The sequence below is a fragment of the Carassius carassius genome, chromosome 25 (assembly GCF_963082965.1).
Source record: "Carassius carassius chromosome 25, fCarCar2.1, whole genome shotgun sequence".
Lineage (NCBI taxonomy): Eukaryota > Metazoa > Chordata > Actinopteri > Cypriniformes > Cyprinidae > Carassius > Carassius carassius.
The window spans coordinates 19,913,150-19,935,140 of record NC_081779.1 but is presented as its reverse complement, the minus strand read 5'-3'; the positions used below and the strand labels follow the sequence as shown (position 1 = coordinate 19,935,140).

Genomic DNA, 21,991 nt, shown 5'->3' with positions numbered 1-21,991 from the left:
CTGGCTGGTTCTGGGCAGCTGACGTTCTCTGGTCGGCAGAGCGGAGAGGAGGAATGCGCCTGGCCCTGGTGCTCTTCTAAGCACGACTGCACACGAGTGGCGAAGCGGATCGACAGCTGGATGAATCGCTCGAGGCCGATGGTATCCTCGTATGCAGCGAGATGCAACCGCACTCTGGGCTCCAATCCTTGGTGATAGGTAGTGAGAAGGGCCTGTTCGTTCCACCCACTAGAGGCCGCCAGAGTTCTGAACTGCAAGGCATAATCATTGACAGACATATTCCCTTGTTTCAAGTTGTATAATCTCTCACCTATAGAGGAGTCCCAGGCAGGTTTGCCAAAAACTTCCCGGAAGTGTTCGATGAAGCTAGAATATGACTGGGTTACAGGATTATTCTGGGTCCAGAGAGAGTCTGCCCATTGTAAAGCCTTGCCTTGTAACTGGGAGATAATGAAAGCTACCTTAGCTCGATCCGTTGGGTAAGAGAGCGGTTGCATCTCCAGGACCAGTGAACACTGAAGCAAGAATCCGCTGCATTCCTCCGCCGAACCAGAGTAGGGCGCTGGCCGTGCCATGGGACTGGCGTGCACGGTAGGTGAAGGAGGGATGATAGGATCCGCGGAAGTGCTCGCTGGTGGTGGGGATGCAGGTGCTGACATTAGTGTACGGCGGAGTGCATCTACTAATTCTTGGAAGGGATCCGTGAGGCTCATGCTTGTGTCTCTCGGTGTAGGTCCGGTCATCTGTTACGGATCACCCGGAGACAGAGGAGTAACAGATGAAAGATGTTATTTATTGAATGGACACAAGCAGAGGAGCGGGAAGTGAGGAGTGGATGGGCGTTGGGATCCGTGCCGGGAAGGAGGGTACAACACACACGCACCGTGGGGTCTTTAGGAGGATCTTGGAGGTAATCCTTGGAGAGAAGATGGAAGAAGAGTCTTTGGAGGTTATACTTGGAGAGAAGGTAAAGAGGAGTTAGTCCTAATAGTTAGCGCAGGAATGATCTTGTCGCGAACGTGACCGGACAATGACTGGGTGCGTGTGTGTGGCTTTTGTGGTGCTGTGGTGGATGATAGGTGATGCGGATCAGGTGGTGATGATTAGTATTCAGGTGAGGGTGTGCGCCGTGATTGTGTGGAGGAGGAACCTGGCGTGTTTGTGACACCCTTTAACAGTAAAGAAATAATCTGTTACTAGCTTTGTAAATGACAGTTTAAGCAGTAACCTCTTAGATATCCCTAGCAACCATATAACAATGCACTAAATGTTCTTTTGTTGAAGGTATTTTTATTTATTTATTTATTTTTGCGTTGGTCACACTACTTGACTTGATTGGGTAGCTGTGAATTTTATTTATATATATATATATATATATATATATATATATATATATATATATTTTTTTTTTTTTTTTTTTTTTTTTACAATATCAACAATAATAATATTTTATCAAAACTCCTTCACTGTCCTACACCTCCCACCTCCCTATTTTAATTAGGCTTTTTTTATATTAATGTATTTAGTTGTATGTATGTATTTATCAGTATCACACCAAGGACCAGTCTTAAAAAAAAACAGGAAAGATTAGGTAGCATAATTCTTGTCTAGAAATAAGTCTTATTTCTAGACCTAGAATAGCCATTTAAATGAATAGAATCATAAAACTTTTTGAGTATTTTTATAATGAATCTTATGAAATAGTGAGCTAAAAATATATGTATATTCTTTTAAATGAAGTCAAAACAAACTCATTCAGTAAACCACAAACAACTTGAAAAGTCATGTAAATTAATTGGTTAAAATGAATGGGAACCTCTTCTGGAATCCTAAAGTTTTATTTAAAGAAACTCTAAGTGTCAGGCCTACCGCTGGAGTCAAAAACATAGACAACTAGCAGAAAGCACCCTATTGTGAGTTTTTCATAAGTAGGAACCACTCACATTCAATGTATAAATCTAGCTCTAAGTGAATTGTCAGGCTATAAATTTCCCCTTAAACACTTTGAAACTGCAGCACTGCAAATCTGTGTGTATTTCATGATGTTTGAAGGCCCTCAGTAAACCTGAGTTTTTAGATTATAGGCAGCCGTGCCCTGTGGCTAAACTCCTGCCTTTGGTCCTAATGAAAGGCTTTGATGCAGGTAGCAGCACACGGTGCCAAACATACACACAGATGTTTTCACACACCATGCAGCACAAGAATACAGTGGTAGACTCATGTTTGTGGAAATCTCTGCTTGTTTGGTCTAAAGTAGGTCAATGGAGGCCTCCGTCACGCGGTGGTGAGGAGAAAACAATCCGTAATGCACACCCCCCCAAACAGTCATTGTACACATGACACCTGAATCTCTCATTGAGCTGTCTTTAAAGAACGGGCTGCTCAAAGAAAGAGAACAGCAATCAGCAAATCCATGTTCTTTTGCTCTCACTCTAAGGCTGCACAGTTTCTTCTGTGCACTCAAGGGCATGTGTCCTGAGTCACTATGACCAGGTCATGGCTGCTTCCTTCTGACACATTCGCCCTGAGCATCACACTCTACATGGATGGAGAAACCTTATTCACGCAAGCTGCAGCAAGAGGGGCTAAAACCTCTAATCTGCATGAGCCTGAACAATCTCCATGAGCTTGCGTCAGGGTGTTCATACATGCCTTACATCTCGCCAGTGTTGGGGGTAACTCATTACTCATTAAAAGTAATGTGAGATACGGAAATCAGATTACTTTTTCAAGTAACTAGTAAAGTAATGCATTACATTTTAATTTACAAGAAAATATCTGAGTTACTCTTTCAGATGAGTTACACCAGTTACTTTGTTTTACCATTTATTGACTGACAGCATTTCTTTCCCCATGTTGAGAGAAATCAGGAGTAAGTGCAGAGGCATTGTGTGAACATGATGCTTACTGTAGCTTTAGACTAAATGTGAACATGCATTTACTCATCTCATTTGCACAAAACAGATTCCTCAAAATGAATAAAAACTGTGAAACTCAGAATATGATGCAATCCTGCAAAAACTGCATGTTAACACACACAAAAAAAACTTTGCACAAAATATGCATTTAATCCCATTTTATTAACCATTGTCTTTTCCGCTGACTTTCATTGATCCAATTCAACTACTAATAAGCAAAAACAACTTTAGATAAACATAACATTTGGTTTCATTTTCTCTTAAGCAAGCTTTTTGAATTAACATTTCCTTCAGCATGATGATTATTAATTTCCCTTTTGTTGTGAAAGGGCTATTACATCTGCCAAAAATTTAACTTTTCAGTTTTAAATTAAATTAAATTTAAATTAAAAATTTTGATTTCATGGTGACTTTGAAAAAGATACATTCACTTGTAAGGTAAAAGTGCATAAGATATTAATCAGTTTTGTTGTTTTAAGCAACTTTCTTATTGTATCAACAACATTTATTTTCTTACTATTGTTTCTTTAATTCACAATCTAACGAATCAGACACATTTTTGTTTTTAAATAATTAAATATTTGTTTGATAAAATAGTTAAATATTTGCTTGTGTGATAAGAAGTCATTCATTTTATTTGTATGTTTATTATATTTTAAGATATTTTTTCTAAAAAAAAAAAATAGAAAAAAAAAATGACCATAACTCGTTAACTGGCTCAGGCCAATAGGGTATTGTTCATTGATTCGAGTTTTTATTTGTTAAGTTTGACAACTTTATTGCAGTTGCTTATTTCTTTTACAAAACAGTGGCAACACAAATATCATAAAAGACCTGTAATATATATTATTATAAAATATAATATATTACATAATATACTATATATGATCAGCAATAAGTAATCTAATGTGTTAATAATAACAATAATAATAATATTTATTATTTATTTATTATTAGTATTATTAATAATGATGATGATTATGATGATATACTACTAATAATAATACACAAGTTCTCCCATCAATAATATAATATAGTCAGTAAGTCTAACTGAAGGTGATTTATAGATAATATGGAACCCAATACAAGTCTGAACAAGACTCATCCAGTCAGATTTCAGACAGAGTAGGCTCATGATCTTATAATCAGTCCTATAATCAGTTTTATAATCTGTGGTAACTACTTTCATCTTGTTACTGTTGAAAGTGTCTGGTCTGGTGAATTAAACAGCAATGCTACATCACACACACATGCTCTAAATCAGCCTCTGATGAAGATAAGCCATCAGTTGATGCCCGTCATACAGCCGTTTAGAGCTACAATTGCTCCTACAAATCCTGCTTTGCTGACATAGACACTGACATCATAGTTATTCATTGGCAGCCTTGGACATGTAGTGCAGAGTGATGATGACTGAGCACATTGTGTAGAGATCACAGTGCCAGTTCTGCAGATAACATCAGTTAAAGCAAGACTACAACCGTAAATCTCTCCTAGCGGCACCACCGTCCTGCATGAATCAAGACATGGAGCAGCTTTGGGCTCAAATCAAATGCCACCTCAGCACGCTTTGCCGAAGCCCTTGAGGGGATACGGTTTCCTCAGCCTGAGTGCCATAGATCAGGGGGTGTACAAATGGCTTGTAATCTGACTTGATTTGATTGACAGAAAACATGATTCAAATCCAGCTTCAATGCTGTTTTTACATAAACAGCAGCTTTTGCCACCTCACAATTTCATTGCCGCAATATCACACGAGCACTAAGCCAATCATAAAGTTCTTTAAATGAAAATACATAAACATTCCCAAAGTCTTAACTAAATACGTTTATGCTTTGGAAACAATTAAGGAGTACATTAAATGTAATACTGCAAAATCAATATAGTCATAATACCAGCTGTAATTATATATTGATGAAAAAAAGGAGAGAAGGAACAATCTTAAAAGTGAGGGTGACACATTATAAAACAGTCTCATGAATATTAATTAGGTGGCATGATATTAATTATTTGCCTAGTAGTTGTAACTGCTTTAGGTGGCACTTATTTTGGTTAGTCGTTGGGTTAGGCTGACATAGTATTGGAGATTAAATTTTTCACCAACATTACATTTTTCATTTACCAAGACTCCACTAGTCAACATGACCCAGGTATTCTGAGGTTATTCTCAGCTGCAGTGCTCAGACTTTATTGCTTCAGGACCAGAGAACAGACTTTACTCTCTACTTAAGGAGATGTAGGCAGCCACATGAAAAACCCTCTTGAATAACTCATGAAGCACATGCAAAAGAACACAAGTGTGTATTTTGTTTCCATAAAGTTGCCCTTACTCTGTGATCGAATTTGGTTAAAGAAAAAAAATAACAGGTGAATTCTAATCGTTTTTGGAGAAAGTTTATGTTAGGCTGCATGCTGGATGGCCTGTTGTGAACTGGAAATGATACAAAGGTCTCTCATGGCCTGGTTTTATTGGATGGATCTTAAATAATGGAAGATTTTTTGAAGGCTTTGAAGTTAACAAAAAAAAAAAAGTGTTTGTGTCAGAAATAATCACATCTAAGTTAAGTCATTCCAGTCGAGTCGCACCTTCCACAGATCATTTACCATTACACTCAGGTCCAAGATGTAGATGAGTTTGTTTCTCTGTTGGAACAGATTTGGAGAAATTTAGCATTACATCACTTGCTCATTAATGGATCCTCTGCAGTGAATGGGTGCCGTCAGAGTGAGAGTCCAAACAGCTGATGAAAAATGTCACAATAAAAACAAAAGGATGGGTGTGAAATGAAAAGCTGGGTGTTTGTTCATCATTTCACTTCCAAATAAAATATGAGGTCTCTATCCAAAATATAGCTTTTTCCATTGGAAATGTTGTCTTGTCTGAATCAGGAGAGAAATATGCACAAATCAAGTCTGTTACAACGAAGAACTAATTGTTCATCTTGGATGCTCTGAGAGTGATTACATTTTTAAGCAAATTAAATTTTTTGTATGAACTATTTCTTTAATGCCATCATTATTATAGAACATGAGATATTATATTTTCAAAAATCTCAAATGCTAAGCTGCCTTTTTAATGCAATGGAAAAGAACAGAGATAATTTACTGTCAAATTCAGTACCAATTTAGAGTTGTACTTTTACTAATTTAAGATTATGTCCAGTTTATTAAAGCAGGTTAGCTGGACACCAAGTCAGGAAGATGTCCAAAAATATGGCTGCATGATGCCCACGTGAAGGACATACACCTGTTTGGTTAATTTCATGGTTAATTTCATCTTAAATATCAGTAATATATGTCTGCTGACAGCTACTTCCTAAAACACAATACAGCATTTCCTACCATAGTAGCATAAATCTATGTATATTGTCTTTAAAAATCTACATACAGTATATCTCTAACTATTCCATCTATATGTTTTTCTGCTTTTAACACATGCTTCTGCATTTGACAAACACTGATCTTTAAGAGCATGTGAGCATGATGGGAAATGTCCAACACATTCACACAATCACAGTCTATAAATAGACACACAGCAACATATTTCCCCCCAATCCAAATTCAGTCAGTTCGAACCCTTCAGAAAAAAAAGACCTGATCTTAAGATCTTAGTCATAATATACAGGGGTCAGGGATTGAAATAAACCACTTTCATCTCTCTTTCTCTCTCTATTCTCATACACAGACACACATTCATTTCCATAGAGACAGCAGGGTTTCTACAGAAGCAGCAGTGAAATCTGAACATTCAGTTCTTCAGTGCTGAATGGATGGAGATGACAACATGTTTAAAACAGCATCACAGACAAAGCAATGGACATCTGCCAGAATAGAAACAGGCTTTAATAGGAAAAGTTTACCAATGAAGTGATTTTTATATGGAATGTTCAATGAGCTAACAGGTTTTTTCACAGCCTTGATGCTTATATTAACCCTTTAAACACTGAATAAACAGCAAAATGGGAATGATATTGGCAATGTTGTCCAAAAACCTAGATTGATTTACATTTTCCCACTACTCTATACCTTTCAAAAGTTTGAGATCATTATTATTATAATTATTTTAAGAAATTAATACTTTTATTAAGCAAGGATGCATTAAACTGATCAAAAGTGTCAGTAAAAATGTTTATATTGTTACAAAAGATTTCTATTTCAAATAAATGGTGTTGCGATTTCCATAGAAATATGAAAGATCACGACATGCGAAAATGAAAATACTAAGTAATGTTTCTCAAGAAGCAAATCAGTATATTCGAATAATATCTGGAGGACAACCTGGAGTAAAATCCAGCTTTACCATCACAGGGATAAATAACATTTTAACTATATTAAAAACACAAAACAGTTATTTTCAGTTGTAGTAATATTTCACAATATTACAGTTTTCTCCTCACTTAAGCAAATCATAGCAGTTGTGCTTTGGCATGCTCATGCACTAGAAAAGAAACTACTTAAAACTTCATTTACAGAAAAAAAATAAGTCAGTCTTATTACATCTTATCTGTTTGTGCTGCTCAAAAGAGTCGTTTAGGAGTAAATGCCCTTCAGAATGTTTGCAGGATCTACAAAATTCTTACAGTATGTAAACTTATGCACATTTAATAAACGGGGAAACTTCTACCCACAAGAAGATCAACAAGCATCCTGGATCTTCGCTTTGGCATATGAAACAGCAGATATCACTTAAAGGAACATGTCTGATCATGTCCCACCTTCTAAAATGCCAAACGGCTGCATGGTTTCAGTTTTGCATTTGTAACTGTACAGCTACAGGCTCCTCCGAGTTATCAAACAGATCTACTAATGTACTTCAACACAACCTGGAGTTATACAAAAACGCCCACTCGACACAGTCGCTATTATGCTGAGGTAAGACACATAAAAACTACATCTCCACAGGATTCACTCACAACCATGGCCTAAACTTCCCACCCGTCCCAGCGTGACCCTACCGTCATCATCAAAGACGTCCTCTGCCTCCTCACACACCAGTTCATTTAGGTCATCCTTTGCCATGTCAGGAAAGGCCATTCCTCTCTTTCGCTTAAGCGTTGGAGCAGTAACTATACTGTAAAATTAAACCAGCGTTCGGACTATCCCTCCCCAGGTAAACGTGAAGCCCCGAGCAGAGAGGTGAGAGGCAGTGGACCGCTCTGAGCTTCTACTCACTGCACCAAGGCGAGTGTGAGTGTGTGTGGGAGCCCACACCATCCAGGCCAAGTTTCATCAACAGGATGATTTCATAATCTCCTGTTTGAGTGTCAGAATGAGGGAGATAATGTGTGTGCGTGTGGTCGGGCCGAAGCGTCTTGAGTCCCAAACCCTGTGTATTATTCATCTTGAATAGAAGTTATTCATATGCTTACTTTATAAAAATCATTATAGGTTTCCCAGCAAAAGGATGGCTTTGAAGGGGGACATATAATTATACTAAAAGGCTTTTAACTAAGCAAAGTTGTGATCATGTTGATCATTTAGAGGCCTTAGAAACTGACATATCAAATATGATGTAGGCTTTAAGGTGCATAAGGTGAATCATTTAAAATTTGGTGTGTGTTTGAAAGTTTCTCTCATATTCTTGACATCTAAAGTCTTTCTGAAATAGTAATAGGCTGCAATGGATTTAAGTCTTTCTCTTTAATTTTGGTGTGCCTCCGATGAAAGCTCTGTGGAACTGACCTAATGACAATCTCATTAACGGAGGGGTCAGCTCTCACACTCACAGTCGTATAACAGCAATTATTCACTATAGGGGTCTTTTTTTATGTCCTAAATAGAGGAACCAAAATAGATCCACCCACACTCATCATGTTTCCAGGAAACATTTTGATCTGATTGCTCCATCTTTTCACAATTAGTGGTGTTTGCTAAGGCAAGAATTATTATTATTATTATTCAAAGGCAGAGTTTGGAAATGTAACAGTATTAAACTGTGAAATGTCACCCTGGGGTATGTTTCCCAAAAGCATAGTTGCTAACCTGTTAGTTGGTTGGCAATGGGAAATTGTATTGCAACCAACAAAGTTGTTAACTTAGTAAGCAGCTATGGTTTTGGGAAACGCTCCCCTGAGCAGTTGGTGCTACGGACATGAAGGATACATCAAATTATGCAGATTTGTGCTTCTCACCCGGTGGACAATGAAGTCTCACCTGACATCAAATGAATTCTATTAGCAAAAATTTAAGCAATAGCTAGTGAACACCTAGCAAATTAACTCCTAGAACTACCTACCTATTCCATATTTTACGTAATTAAATAACACATTTACATTAGGCCACCTACTTACTAACTACTTACTGTGCCACCTACTACACCAACTAACCTGATTTAAACTAACAGAAATAAAAGTGAACCAGAATTTGAAAACATCATGTCTGTTGAAAAAAATAAAAAATAAAACACTCAACAACAACAACAAACCATTTACTAATAATTTATTATTTATGTGCAATGAAAATATTTTCTTACACAACTTTTCGCTTGATTACGGACAGGTCTGTATGCCAGTATCCTAACAGGCCTAATACAAGTAGCGTACTTTGAAATGTTGATGAAACCGTATTATTCCAAATGCTAAACTAATTTGCATGAAATGCGCTAAATCATATCCATATAAGGCCTTACTGTACCACCTCACGTCCCTCTAATTCAGCTCACTAGTGTTGTATTGTGTGAGTGCACTTGAATGACGATAAGTGAATTAAACCTATTTTTCAGAAAAAAGCTTTGAAGCACTATCTGACTCCTGTAAAATGAATCTGAATGAGATGGCTCAGGTCTAGTTTTCTTCATATGGTTAAAGTTTATTCTTGTAAAAAGATTAAAACCTGAGGCTAGTTGCTATCCCCATTCTCCCTGATTCTACAGCTATGGGATGTCCCCACTTTTCACAAAAACAAACGTGTGTGTGTGTGTGCGTGTGTGTCAAGAACTGCACGAGCGCTGATATGAATAATCTTAATTCTCGTCAATTATAGCTCAACAATGTGCTTTACTTAGGCTGGAATGTGTAACCTCTTTTAGATCACAAAGGCTGTAAGACTCAAAGATGGTAAAAAGGAAGGATGTTGAAACAAGCTGTGGAAATTCACTTATTGTACCACTTTGTTCATTTCTTTTCATCAAGAATGCCAACATATTTTATAATATCAATATCAACTAAGAACTGCTGCTTTGCCAGAGAGACAGTGCGAAACATACTGCAATGAAGTTGATGGTATAGTGTACATAAACGTCATGCCATTCTTAAAGAGACAGTTCTCACTAAAGCTGATTCAATGCAGATAAAAGTGGTTTAAGAATATGGCCGCTCTGCCTATAGTGCTTGCTCAGTCTGTTATTTTCAGGGAATGCTGGAGGAAGGTCAGGGAATGTAAATTAAATAAGTCAGTTTTGAGTAACCTTGTGATCAAGAACAGCTAGCGCTGTTTGTCCAAAATAACAGTAGATGACAGATAGTTTTCCTTCCTAAAAGCTCTTCAGGACTGTATTTCATGTCAGGCTCACCAGTGCAACCATAAGGGGAGGAGTGTTATTTTCTTTCAGATTTTAACCTCTCAGTGACCCAAAGCCACTTTGCAAAGCATCACTGCTTATTCAGAAGACAGGGGAAAGAGGGCCCAAGCAAAGTGACAAACATTTTTACCACACCCTGTGTCAGTTTCAGAACAACTTCTGTTTTTACCACTAAACTATTTTTCATATCCCCAAGGGCTTTTAAGGACAAATGCAAAAAGTGAGTCAAAAACATACTTTAGACTGAGAGACTAAATGCATAATTTTCACAAAAATGTTTTCACTGAAGCTGAACCATACTGCTAATTTCCTGTTGCTATAAGCTATGGTACTAAATGACTACTGTAGTACATGTAAAAAAGTCAAATGCCTCTGAACATACAGAGAAGGACAGGCTGTGGGTGGAGAAGCTTCTATGGTTTGCATCACATCCGTTTCCACACAAACAGCTGACCAGAGAGAAGGGGGTGGAGAGAGGAAGAAAGAGGGAAGGAAAAGAGCCACGCCTCCTAGATATCTCTAGCTGCAGATTTTGGTTAAGAGAAATACTGGTCATGCCTTAGTTGTGCCAGAAGTTCAAACATTTACCACTTCTTGAAAAAAAGCTATATAGGCACAGCTAAAAAAAGTGAAATGGTAGACATAAGATATAAGATCTTCATATTAGTAACACATGATCTGTTAATGCCTGCACATATGCCTTGACAAATGGGAACAGTGTTAGTGGTATTGTATGGCTGATGATATGGTTAGTATAATATTTTGAGAGAGAGAGAGAGAGAGAGAGAGAAGGAGAGAGTCCTTTTCAAAAAATATATTTTATTACAATAATAAATTTACAACCATTAAACATTTTTCATAGTCAATTCATTAATGATTATTTACAAGCTTAATGCAAAAAACAGCTCTCCATCTATGAACATAAGGCTTCTCTGTAACACCATATAGATTCAAACTTCATTAAATTCATTATTTTAGCAAATCAAAATTATTTAATGTAATTTAAGTTCTTAGTTTGCTTTTGGTGACAATACTTGCTAACTACTAACTAACAAAACAAATAAATATTATAAATATTTAATAAAAGAAATGAATGTTTTTGTAAATTGAAATAGTTGTGACTGGTTTGCTATTTGGTGAGATTATCAAAACGAACAAACAAATAAATTAATTAATGTAAGTTAATATTTAAACATAAATATTGGTGATGCATTTGCTATTGGTAAGATTACCAAAATATAAAAATGACCAAAATACCAAAATTGAATATTGATATTTGTATATCAATATAGTGACTGGTTTGCTATTGAAGATTAAGCAAGTAAGTTAATAAATAAGTCAATAAATAAATGCAATTTTATATTTAAAATATAAATATTAGTGATTGGGGATTGGTTTGCTATTGGGGAGATAACAAAAATTACACATTTAATTAAAATTAATATCTGAATATTCAAATTGCATATAAATATTAGTGATTGGTTTGCTATTGAAGAGTAAATAGATGACGGACAGATGGAAGGACGGACAGACAGACAGACAGATAGATGGATAGATAGATAGAAAATTAAATTCTCTTCATCCCTGAACATGCTGAGAACTGCTTGGTGCTGGGCTTGTAGTTTTCCATCCCAGTGCTGAGTGTGATATTCCCATGTGGAGTTCCAGAACTCCAGACAAGGAGCTCTTTTCCAGTTTATCTACATGAGAATGTTTTTTCCCAGCATGCCTGGCGAGGCTGTCACCCTCTGCTCATTCAGCCTGGCCAACCCAGGGATCTTGGCATTCCTCAGTGGTCCCACATCCTGCTTTTAAAACAACGATGAGCCATGGTAACGTCCCAGAATCCATTAACAAGAAACCCCAAACCCCAGGCCTCACAGACCAGAGTGCTCTTGAAAACCCCGGGACCCCTCATTTAGGATTGCATAATGTTGTTGTCCCATCTGTTCCAGTAATGTGTACCTGTTGGGAAGGTACTTGTAATTCAACATAATGTTAAATCATCACCCTGTTTGTGCATGATTTACAGGCTTCACATGTGTCAGAGTTATTTTGTAATAATTCCTTTGTGCTGCTGCTGGTTTCTTTAGGACTGAATTTATTAGAATGACTCATTTGTGACCGTCAGCTTTTCGGAGACAAAATGAAACTGGTAAAGACCATAGACTGTATAAAAACAAGACACAGCATTCTGCCATGTGTCATCTGGCTAACTGATAAATATTCATCAGACATGCATCCAAAAATTGTGCAAAAAGATTTTTACATTACATAAAATTTTAATTAAATGAAATTACTTAAAGATGGTTACTTTGCAGTTGTTAATATCAGTGTTGTTATTGTTAACTAAAACGATTAAAACTGGTTTCATTTATTTTATTTCAGCTTTATTTTAAATAAAATAAAATAGAAATATTAGATAAACTTATAAATAAAAAATAAATAAATAAATAAAATAAAATAAAAATAAAATAAAAAAATAAACCTATAAAATTAGCAAAAGTGCATAACAAAATTACTAAAAACCTAAACTAAAATATAAAATAAAAGTTAATTCAAAATATTAATACATACTGTAAGGATATATACTAGTTACTACAATAACACTGGCTAACATGCTCTAAGTACTTGGCATGATGCCCAAGTATTTAATATTTTAAATTTGGCTTGGGTTCCTCCTTCACTGGAAGCTATGGAATTTTTTATTTTATTTTATTTTTTCATATATATATAGCCTAAATCCGATCACATAAAAAAGGAAAAGCACACTTTTTCCTCAACAAGCCACACAAATGGTATTATGGACATTGAGTTACACGAAGTGAGTTGTATGCTGAAATGTAATACTTTGGGTTAATGGTGTGTTGAATCGTTAACCATTACAATCCAACACTAATTAACTGTGTCTTAGTCAAATTACTTCCCTGTTTACAAGAACTCTGCAGAAAATATGCGTTTCATTTCAACCTGATTCTTTTAACATTAGCATCTAATACACAGAGAAAAACAATATAAAAAACCCTGAATCATTCTAAAGATGTTCATGAATTAATTGAAACTAGAATACCTCATTATACACAAAGGTCACTCTAACATTAAGAAAAATTGAATGAGCAAGCAAAAACAAGGCCCCTTTTTTGCCCTGCTGTGTATCTTAAATGTTGTTGAACCTGGTGCACTCATGCTACACACAGGCACATAAATTCCTTTCCAGCAGGGGCCACTCAGGATTACTGACGTCGTGATCAAAGACTATGACTGTGTGGGTTTGTTCAGTCCTGAGAGGACCCGTTATGGTTGATGGTGCCGTGACCCTGTTCGAGGGCCCTTACCTGCATCAGATTGCATGAATGGCCCCTTTTGTTTTCTAATATCAGGGCCATGTGGTCATTATGATCTTTGGTAACTATCAGTAACATCCCTGGATGTCTAAATGCCTCATGTAATATCTTTCCAAAGTAGAGCCACACAGAGGGTGGAAGATGGTGCAAATATAAAGAAGGAAACGCAACCACAAGAGAAGCGTGAATGAATCACATCTCTGTAACCTAAACCTCTCTGAGGTGCGTAACCTCCATATCAAGCATCCAGTATTAGCTCCAGAGAGGCGTGTTGCCATGGAGTGGGAAAGTATAAATGTAGTAAAAGAAAGGAAGCCAAAAGCAGAAAATGAAACCAAACCAAACACACAGGTCTCAAAAGAGTATTACATTTCATCTGTTTATATTGAGTAACTTACATACACACAGTATTGCCATTTACTTTTTTAATTTCTGCCATATGTATGGGCCTAATACCCACATCCTAATACTCACATTTTTTACATCTTTTATATATCCCTCCATGACAAGTCCCAGTTAAATGGTGGTCCTTCTGTGTCCAAAATGTGTAAACATTTTGAATTTCAATACTTTGCACTTTAAAATAAACTTCTAAATGTCTGCTCAGTAGCTTCTGTGTAACAGAAGACAATTTTTTTTTTGGTGCTTCTAATTGAATAATAGAAATCAGCTGCAAGTGTTTTACACTGACCTCTGCACCAAAATAAAAATGCAGAACACTTTTTGTTTTACTCACAAATTGTATGTAATATCTCATTTAGTTAACTTATACTGGAAGATTTTCTTCAACATCATGCAATTTCGGAGCACAAGACTACAACTGTGGGTCCTGGGACAGGCCAATATTACAGAGTAAGAGTTAGGTTATTACCCTCTTACAAATATAGCTACTCGCTTGTTTAATTCCTGAACAAAGTATAATTTAATAAATGTACATGAATGATTCTTAAATGAAACTATAAAAGACTTACATTGTTGATAACTGTGAAAATGTCATCATAGTCAATGAAAACGATTCATGCACAAAATGACAAAGTGACAAACAGTGAAACGTGGTTGTGCCGTTGGAACATTGCTTAGCCAATCAAATTCGAGAATCATAACAAACTGTTGTATAATACTATTTAGTGCTTCCTTTTGCAGTGCCCTCACCAAAAATATGCCCTTGTTACAGACAGGAAGCTTTCTTCATTTCCTCAATGACCATTCAAATTTTTGTGGGCAACAATGCAATCTTCACATTGCTAAATGTTTTCTCTGTAAGTGGCAGGGTTTAGAGAATCACCCTCTTGAACTGAGTTATTCAATTGAGACTGAAGTATTCAAACCTAACACTTTAACCACTTCAGCTGTTATTTTGATTTTTTGAGAATTAGGCATATGCAATATTGGACCCACCGGTGGGTCCCCAGAGTTGATGTGGTTAAATATTGATATGACAACAATGACTCTTAGCAACACCACGGACTGCTTTGCGGCGTGTTTAATGTTCAGCCATCCTCTCTCTGGAGGGTTCTTGTGCCACATTGTTAGGCCTCTCAGATGACAATATTAAGTAACAGTCATTGTTAGAGCGCTAGTGTTAAACAGTATGACAGTACGCTAGGCTGCATTCATGGATCTTTCTGAAATAAGTGTGCGTGTAGTTAAAAGGGTATTGGTTGTGTCTCCTAAGGACACTTTTGTATCATCATCATGTTGAATCTCCTGTCTGGTCAGAAACAGATAACCAATACAAGTGCTAATCATACAAAGCATTAACAAAACATAAAATGTAATTATTTTGTATTTACTACAGAATAAGCTATTGAAACATTGTCCGCTATCATGCAACCATTTCACGAGCTCCAGTGGGTGGACACACAAGTCTCTGGAGTGTTTCTGTGGGTGGAAATGCTCTTCAGGCTCAGATCAGAGCGCTTATCTTTCTGATTCTAGACAGACATTCATGTCAACTAGGACACTTAGAATAACATTGTCTGTTTCAGACTTCTCAGAAGGGAAATGGGTTATCAAATGAGAAAGAGGACTATTTTGGGCATCTAACTTTCTTCAGTGATTTGTCACAGCTGCTCTGATGAAACAGATGTCTCTGCTAAAAGAATCAGAGAGAGCAATGAGATCATTGTGAAAGCTTGAATATGGCAAGAATCACTTTGTCACTTTGATTTTTTAAGGTTAAATACTAGTTGACTTCTATTCCCACTGTCCCATAGACTTCCATTGTAGCTAGATTCCTTAAATGTTTTATTTATTTATTTCTGTTCAGGTTAGAATGGCTGTAAGATACTAAAATCCTTTATGGTAACACTTTAGAATAGGTAACACTTGTTAACTATTAACTACCACATTTCTCTCAATAAATTCTTAATTTGCTGCTTATTAATAGTTAGTAAGGTAGTTGTTAGGTTTAGGTATTGGGTAAGATTAGGGATGTAGAATAAGGTCAAGTAGAATAAGCCATTAATATGTTCTTAATTAGCACTAATACATGGCTAATATTATAGTAATATGCATGCTAATAAGCAACTAATAGGTGTTACATATTCTAAAGTGTTACCTACTTTATTATATTTGCCTGATTTTAAACTATCTTAGAAAGCTTTGGGGTCAGTAATGAAAAAAACAACAACAATCATTTATTCAGCAAAAAAAAGCATTAAAATGTATCAAATGTTACAGTAAAAAAAATAGTATTGATAAGAAATGTCTCTGGAGCAGAAAATCAGCATATGATTACAATGATTTCTGAAGGATCATGTGACACTGAAAATTGGAGTAATGATGCTGAATATTCAGCTATCACTGGAATAAACTGAATTGTAAAAATATATATCTTTTATTATTATTATTATTATTATTATTATTTTAAGAAACCTGTATGTAGACAGAGCAAATGAATCAAAATGGTATTATTCCTTTGTTAATCCTTGACAAATTGAAAGACAAGCCAAAATTATAGTCACAGATGCCATTAATAGAGTTTAACCCTACTTTATTGTCTATTTGTTGATAACTGCCTCTGTCAGACTAATATAGGCCTATATACTGACACTAGAGGAAGCCATCAAGCATGTCTGCTTTACTTATCTAAAAGACTGATCAAAACCATGAAAAGACTCAGGGGTCAACCAGGGTGAAAATCAATGTTGAGCAGATCCGATAAATCACTGTAATCAGACATCTATTTGAGGATGTGCTCGGGGTGTCTTGTCAGGCGGCTTTACTCCTCACAAAGGCCTGTCTTTCACATGGATCAATATTGCACTTTTATCCAAATCTTCAGCAAGAGCCTCGGAGGAAACTGAAGGCAACAATAGATTCCATATAATCAGCCACTCTGCAGGTGTTTCATCCATTATCCTTTTTCAGCTTCTCCTCCACCATATTTTTTGTTCTCTTCAAAGACCGTCTTTGCAGACAGCAGACAGCTCTTGCCCCATGAACACCACAGGCTGTGATACAGTCTAGAGCTCTGGGGTCCTTCTCCACTCCTCAGGCACCTTCAAGCCCCTCATAAGGAGAAGACCGAGTCCTTGCTCCCTGCACAGTGCTGCCTTTTGTCTTGCTGGTACAAACACCTCTTCATGTGAGAAATAATGGTCCAGACTACCCAGATCCACTCTTCACAGAGATGAAAGGAGTCTTTGAAATGAAATAAGTCCTCTCCACCCAAAAGCTCTGAGTGTAAGCACACATGTGTTTCATCCTTCAAAAAACGGCGGGGCGTTCCTAACAACTAGTTTTAATACGGGTGGAGTGGGGTTCAATTCACACAGATTATCTTTTTATCTACAGTCCACGGCGAGCCTTCAGCCTCTTCTCAGACATAAAAGAGATACAGACGCACAGTGGAATCAGCAATTATTTTAAGACTCAACCGAACAGAGTCTATATGTGTTGTAGAGCTTCCACTCAATTGTCAACAAAAATTACAGTCATAGATGCCATTAGGAAAGAAAGAAAGAAACCCAGCCCATCAGAAACGCTGTCTGCCAGTGAATGATTTTGCACAATGGGATTAGCAACATCAGCTGAGCTGACATGTCTTTAGGGGATCTGAGTTTTTAAAAAAGTACACAGTAAAAAGAGCAGAAGTTACCAAAACAAAGGAAGTTGCTTTCAGTATTGTAGAGAACAGAATGTTTCCTTCATCTTTGCAAATTTTTTACCATCTCTCCAAAACCCAGATACCCAAAAGAGCACACTGCACTCATGGAAAAATGGATAAGTGCATTATCTTATACATAAATATTGAACCATTTTAAAATGATTAAAAATAAATATGGATTGACTGATTTAATCTTTGTCACTGAAAACTCTTGTGGTCCACGGTTCACAGTTTTAATGTTTATGTTTCCTTTAATGTATTTTTCACTGTAAATTAGCCATTGTTACTTTCAGTTTGGCTACAAAGGTCAAACAAAATGATATTCAAACTCACATTAGACCCCTTTAACATTAAATATAGCATATAATCAATACCTGTGACAATCACTGTCAAAGTTTAAATAGAAACAGAAGGAACAGAACACCATTTTTAAACTAAAAACTGAAAAACTGAAAACTTTATACATATTTTGGCCATTCATTTCAAAGTGCAATTATTTGAAAACAATGCCATTAATGTGTAAACTAAAAATGATGATGGTTAAAGTACCTTGAAATGTCTCTGCCATTAAACCAAAAAAAGTTGCAAAAAACATTTGGACCTTCGCTAACTTGCTTAGCTAGGCTATCTGCAAGCTATTGCTCTATCATGACAGTAACAATCCTATAAAACTGTCCGTAAAGCAGGAAATTGTTTTATGGTTATTTTAGCTAGGTTTCACCACATGAAAACAAGCTAGCATCTGCATTCACACTGGCTAATTTCATAATGTGGGAATTAAGTTTAGGGCATAAAATAACACTTCAGTATTCTGATTCAGAATTGTGAATGCACCTCCCATTTTCTGAAGCAACATCTGTGAAATAAAGTAGGCAAGTGTAGCATGTCTGAGATAAATAGCATTGCACAGATCAGATGCTCCACAAATGAAAATCAGGCGGACATTAATACCAACCTGGGAGTGACTGAGGAGGAATTCATGGCACATGGTAAACATTCCCAGAGCAGCAGCTGTTATTTTTAAGTTTGTACAGAAATTATTTGCACCTTAGCTGCAGAGCTAAAAAATGACTGTTGTTAATTAGCTATGGAAAGGGATTCTGAGGACATAGGTTCCCTCTGTTATCACAGGGCATTCGGCTGATGAGCCTGAACTAAATCTTTTCTGTCACACGGAAAGCAGGATTTCTTCTGTTTCTCTCTCTCTCCTTCCCTTGGAGGTAATGCAAACATGGTTAGCGCTGTACTCATTTTGACAAGGGGTTGGTGAGATCCAGACAAAACTACGAGTGAATCAACATTGTGTCCTATTTAATAAACATCTGATTAATTTTACAGGATTATGCTCATCTGAGCCCAAGCCAAGACTGCTAGGTTCAATTTGAGTAATCTGTGGCTAACCAGAGAGGAAGAGGAGAGCGCCCCCTGCAGTTAAATCACAGTAGCACCAATTATGCCACAATTATCATCCTTGAGCTTAAATGTCACAATAAAACGCATTAAAGCATTTATAAGTTGCCCATATTTGCATATTCTGTACTTGGTTGTGTATATAAGCACTTTCACTGTGACGAAGGGCAGACTAAACTGCTTCAATTTATTCAATCCAATCAGCCTAATGCTCACATGTGCTGCGTAGAGCTTGGCTAACTTTACTGTAGTTTTCACATTTCTTCAGCTCTCTATCTCTCTCTCTCTCTCTCTCTCTCTCTCTCTCTCTCTCTTTCAGACACAGACAAACCTGCTGAAGAGCACAACATTCAGACACCAAATTACACAAATTCAATAAGTAAATCTTTCTTCTAGGGCTAGAAAACAGTGAACCTCAAACTAAATTTAAACTAGTCCATGCTTGCGAGTTGCAACCAACAACTATTCGTAATATAGTAAGTAATAAAAAAATATTCTTAAGGCTCTGAATCCTTTCAAAAGAAAGGATATTGTCACCCAACATACAAAAAGGACAATAAAAGGGTAGGATCTAATTCATAACAAGCCACGACCAAGTCTTCAAACGGGGGGCAAATTTCAGCAAACTTCAAAGGGGTGACCTAAGATTATTTATGTAAAAGCTATTAAAATGCAATAAATAAATATAAAAGTAATTATATATATATATTTACTTTTAAAGTAAATAAATAAATATATATATATATATATTTACTTTAACAAAATTTTTTTAATGAACAGTTCTTGACATTTGTGGAATCACACAATTATTTTTGTGATTCCAGAAGTATATATGATTAAAAAAAAGAGTTTGAAAACCAGCAGCTTTGTCTTACAGTAGAACATACTATGTCTGTGACCAGCAGTCCATTTTCAAGTTACAGGTTTTAAGATCTTTTTTGGTTGCTTAATGTTAAAGTTATGACATCTACCATTAGAAACTAACTGCTTAAGCTAACCAACCAAACCTTGAAGTCCGAAATCTGTGAGCTAGGGGAACATTTTGATTAGATGGACACTGACTAGTTTTGTAACTCAACACTATGGGTTAGAAGTAGAACTAAAACTAAGACACTTTAAACGTCTTGTTATTTCACATCTGAGTGAACCGCTGGCTACACAAGTCTGCCACTAATCTGAAGAACACATCACCAATCAGCAGCGCTGGCCTTCAGCCAATCAGAGCCCAGTGTGAGTCAGTGCATGTCCAACACTCGATCCCGGACACCCATGGTGTTTATCTCTGAGCAGAAAGCGAATAGAAGACGAGTCATGGTGGACACTGTGTACCTTCACACTCCCTTCATGCTCTCCCTCTTTGTTTTCACACACAAACGTGAACACAGACCCCTACAAAATACATATAGGGGAAAATTCTGACACACTGTTATCAAGGTATGATATGAATACCATCAGGACATCGTTTCAGTTTCAGGAGCCATTTACACTCTTAAAAAAAGGTTCCAAAGGAAGGTTTTTGCTGTGATGCCATTTAAGAACTATTTTGGTTCCACGAAGAACATTTCCGTGAACAAGTTGTCTTTGTGTGAACTACATTTCTAAAAAAAAAAAAAAAAAACTCTTTCCATTATAAAGAACCATATGATCAATAGAAAGGTTCCATCGATATTAAAGGCTATTCATGTACTCACAGAAGCCACAAAGAAGCTTTATTTTTGAACGTCTATAAGAATAGACCATTTAAGCTGAGGAAAGATGTTATTCATGAACCCTTCTAGCATGTTCTTTCACACACACACATGAACATATCACACTCACTGTTGAACTTCCTGTGACGGGCCCGAGCCCTCCAGCGCCGGTCGCGGATCCAGTGCAGCTTTCGCGACAGTTCCATGACTGTGCGCTAGATTCTGGCCACAGGACGTCATCGACCGGCATCAGCCCAAACTTCTCCTTTTGTCCCCCAAACATGAGCTCATATCCAAAGCAAACATTGGACCCTTTGAGGGTCTTTGTCCAGTTTTCAAAGTGGACTCTTTCCTCTCTCTCTCTGGCTGCGTATCTCTTGTCTCAACAAGTCTGTTTGCGTTGCCTGAGATCTATATTTTATGCATGAGTCAGGGGAACTCAACTCCCTCTTGCCGCTCTGACACAGATGCCACTCAGCTTCTCTTCATCCAGGGAGCACCATCTATCCATGGCTGGTATCTGGACACACACACACGCACGCACGCCGCACAGAACTGAAATGTGACTCTAGTCGTCTACACACAAAAGATGGGATTGGATACCAGACAGGGAGCATGCACTATATATTTGTTACCTTTATGCACCTGAAAGGTTTATTTTAGTAATGTATTTCATGTCTGTGCAATCTGGAATATCCCCTCACTCTCATGTGGAAATAAAGGTATCCTTGGCTACTAACTTTAATTTGAGGTACTAAAATCACTTAAAAAGAAAACTGAAAATAACAAAGGCTAAATCTAAATAATTATAATATAGTGTATAAATAATACTAAAACAACACTGTTCTTAACAGCTTAATACTGTGTCAGGAAACACAACTAGCCAGACCACGTTTGCAGTAAAATAGACCAATTTGCTTCAAATATTAATTAAAGACACTCTATCTTTAAATAACTATAAAGTAATGAATGCAGTATGTGAAACAATGGTTAAGAGAAAC

The 21,991-nt window shown here is 36.7% G+C and overlaps 1 protein-coding gene across 2 annotated transcripts in view; it reads right to left on the bottom strand.

The window, feature by feature from the left end:
* LOC132104369 (rho family-interacting cell polarization regulator 2) overlaps window positions 1-8,097 on the bottom strand; it is a 60,940-nt gene extending 52,843 nt beyond the window's left edge. The window contains exon 1 of one of the 2 annotated variants that reach the window (XM_059509801.1): window positions 7,874-8,097. In XM_059509801.1, coding sequence (XP_059365784.1) covers window positions 7,874-7,952 — 79 coding nt within the window. In that variant the 5' untranslated portion in view covers window positions 7,953-8,097. The remainder of the gene's footprint in view (window positions 1-7,873) is intronic. The other variant, XM_059509800.1, reaches the window with a different exon arrangement.
* Window positions 8,098-21,991: the final 13,894 nt, after the last annotated feature.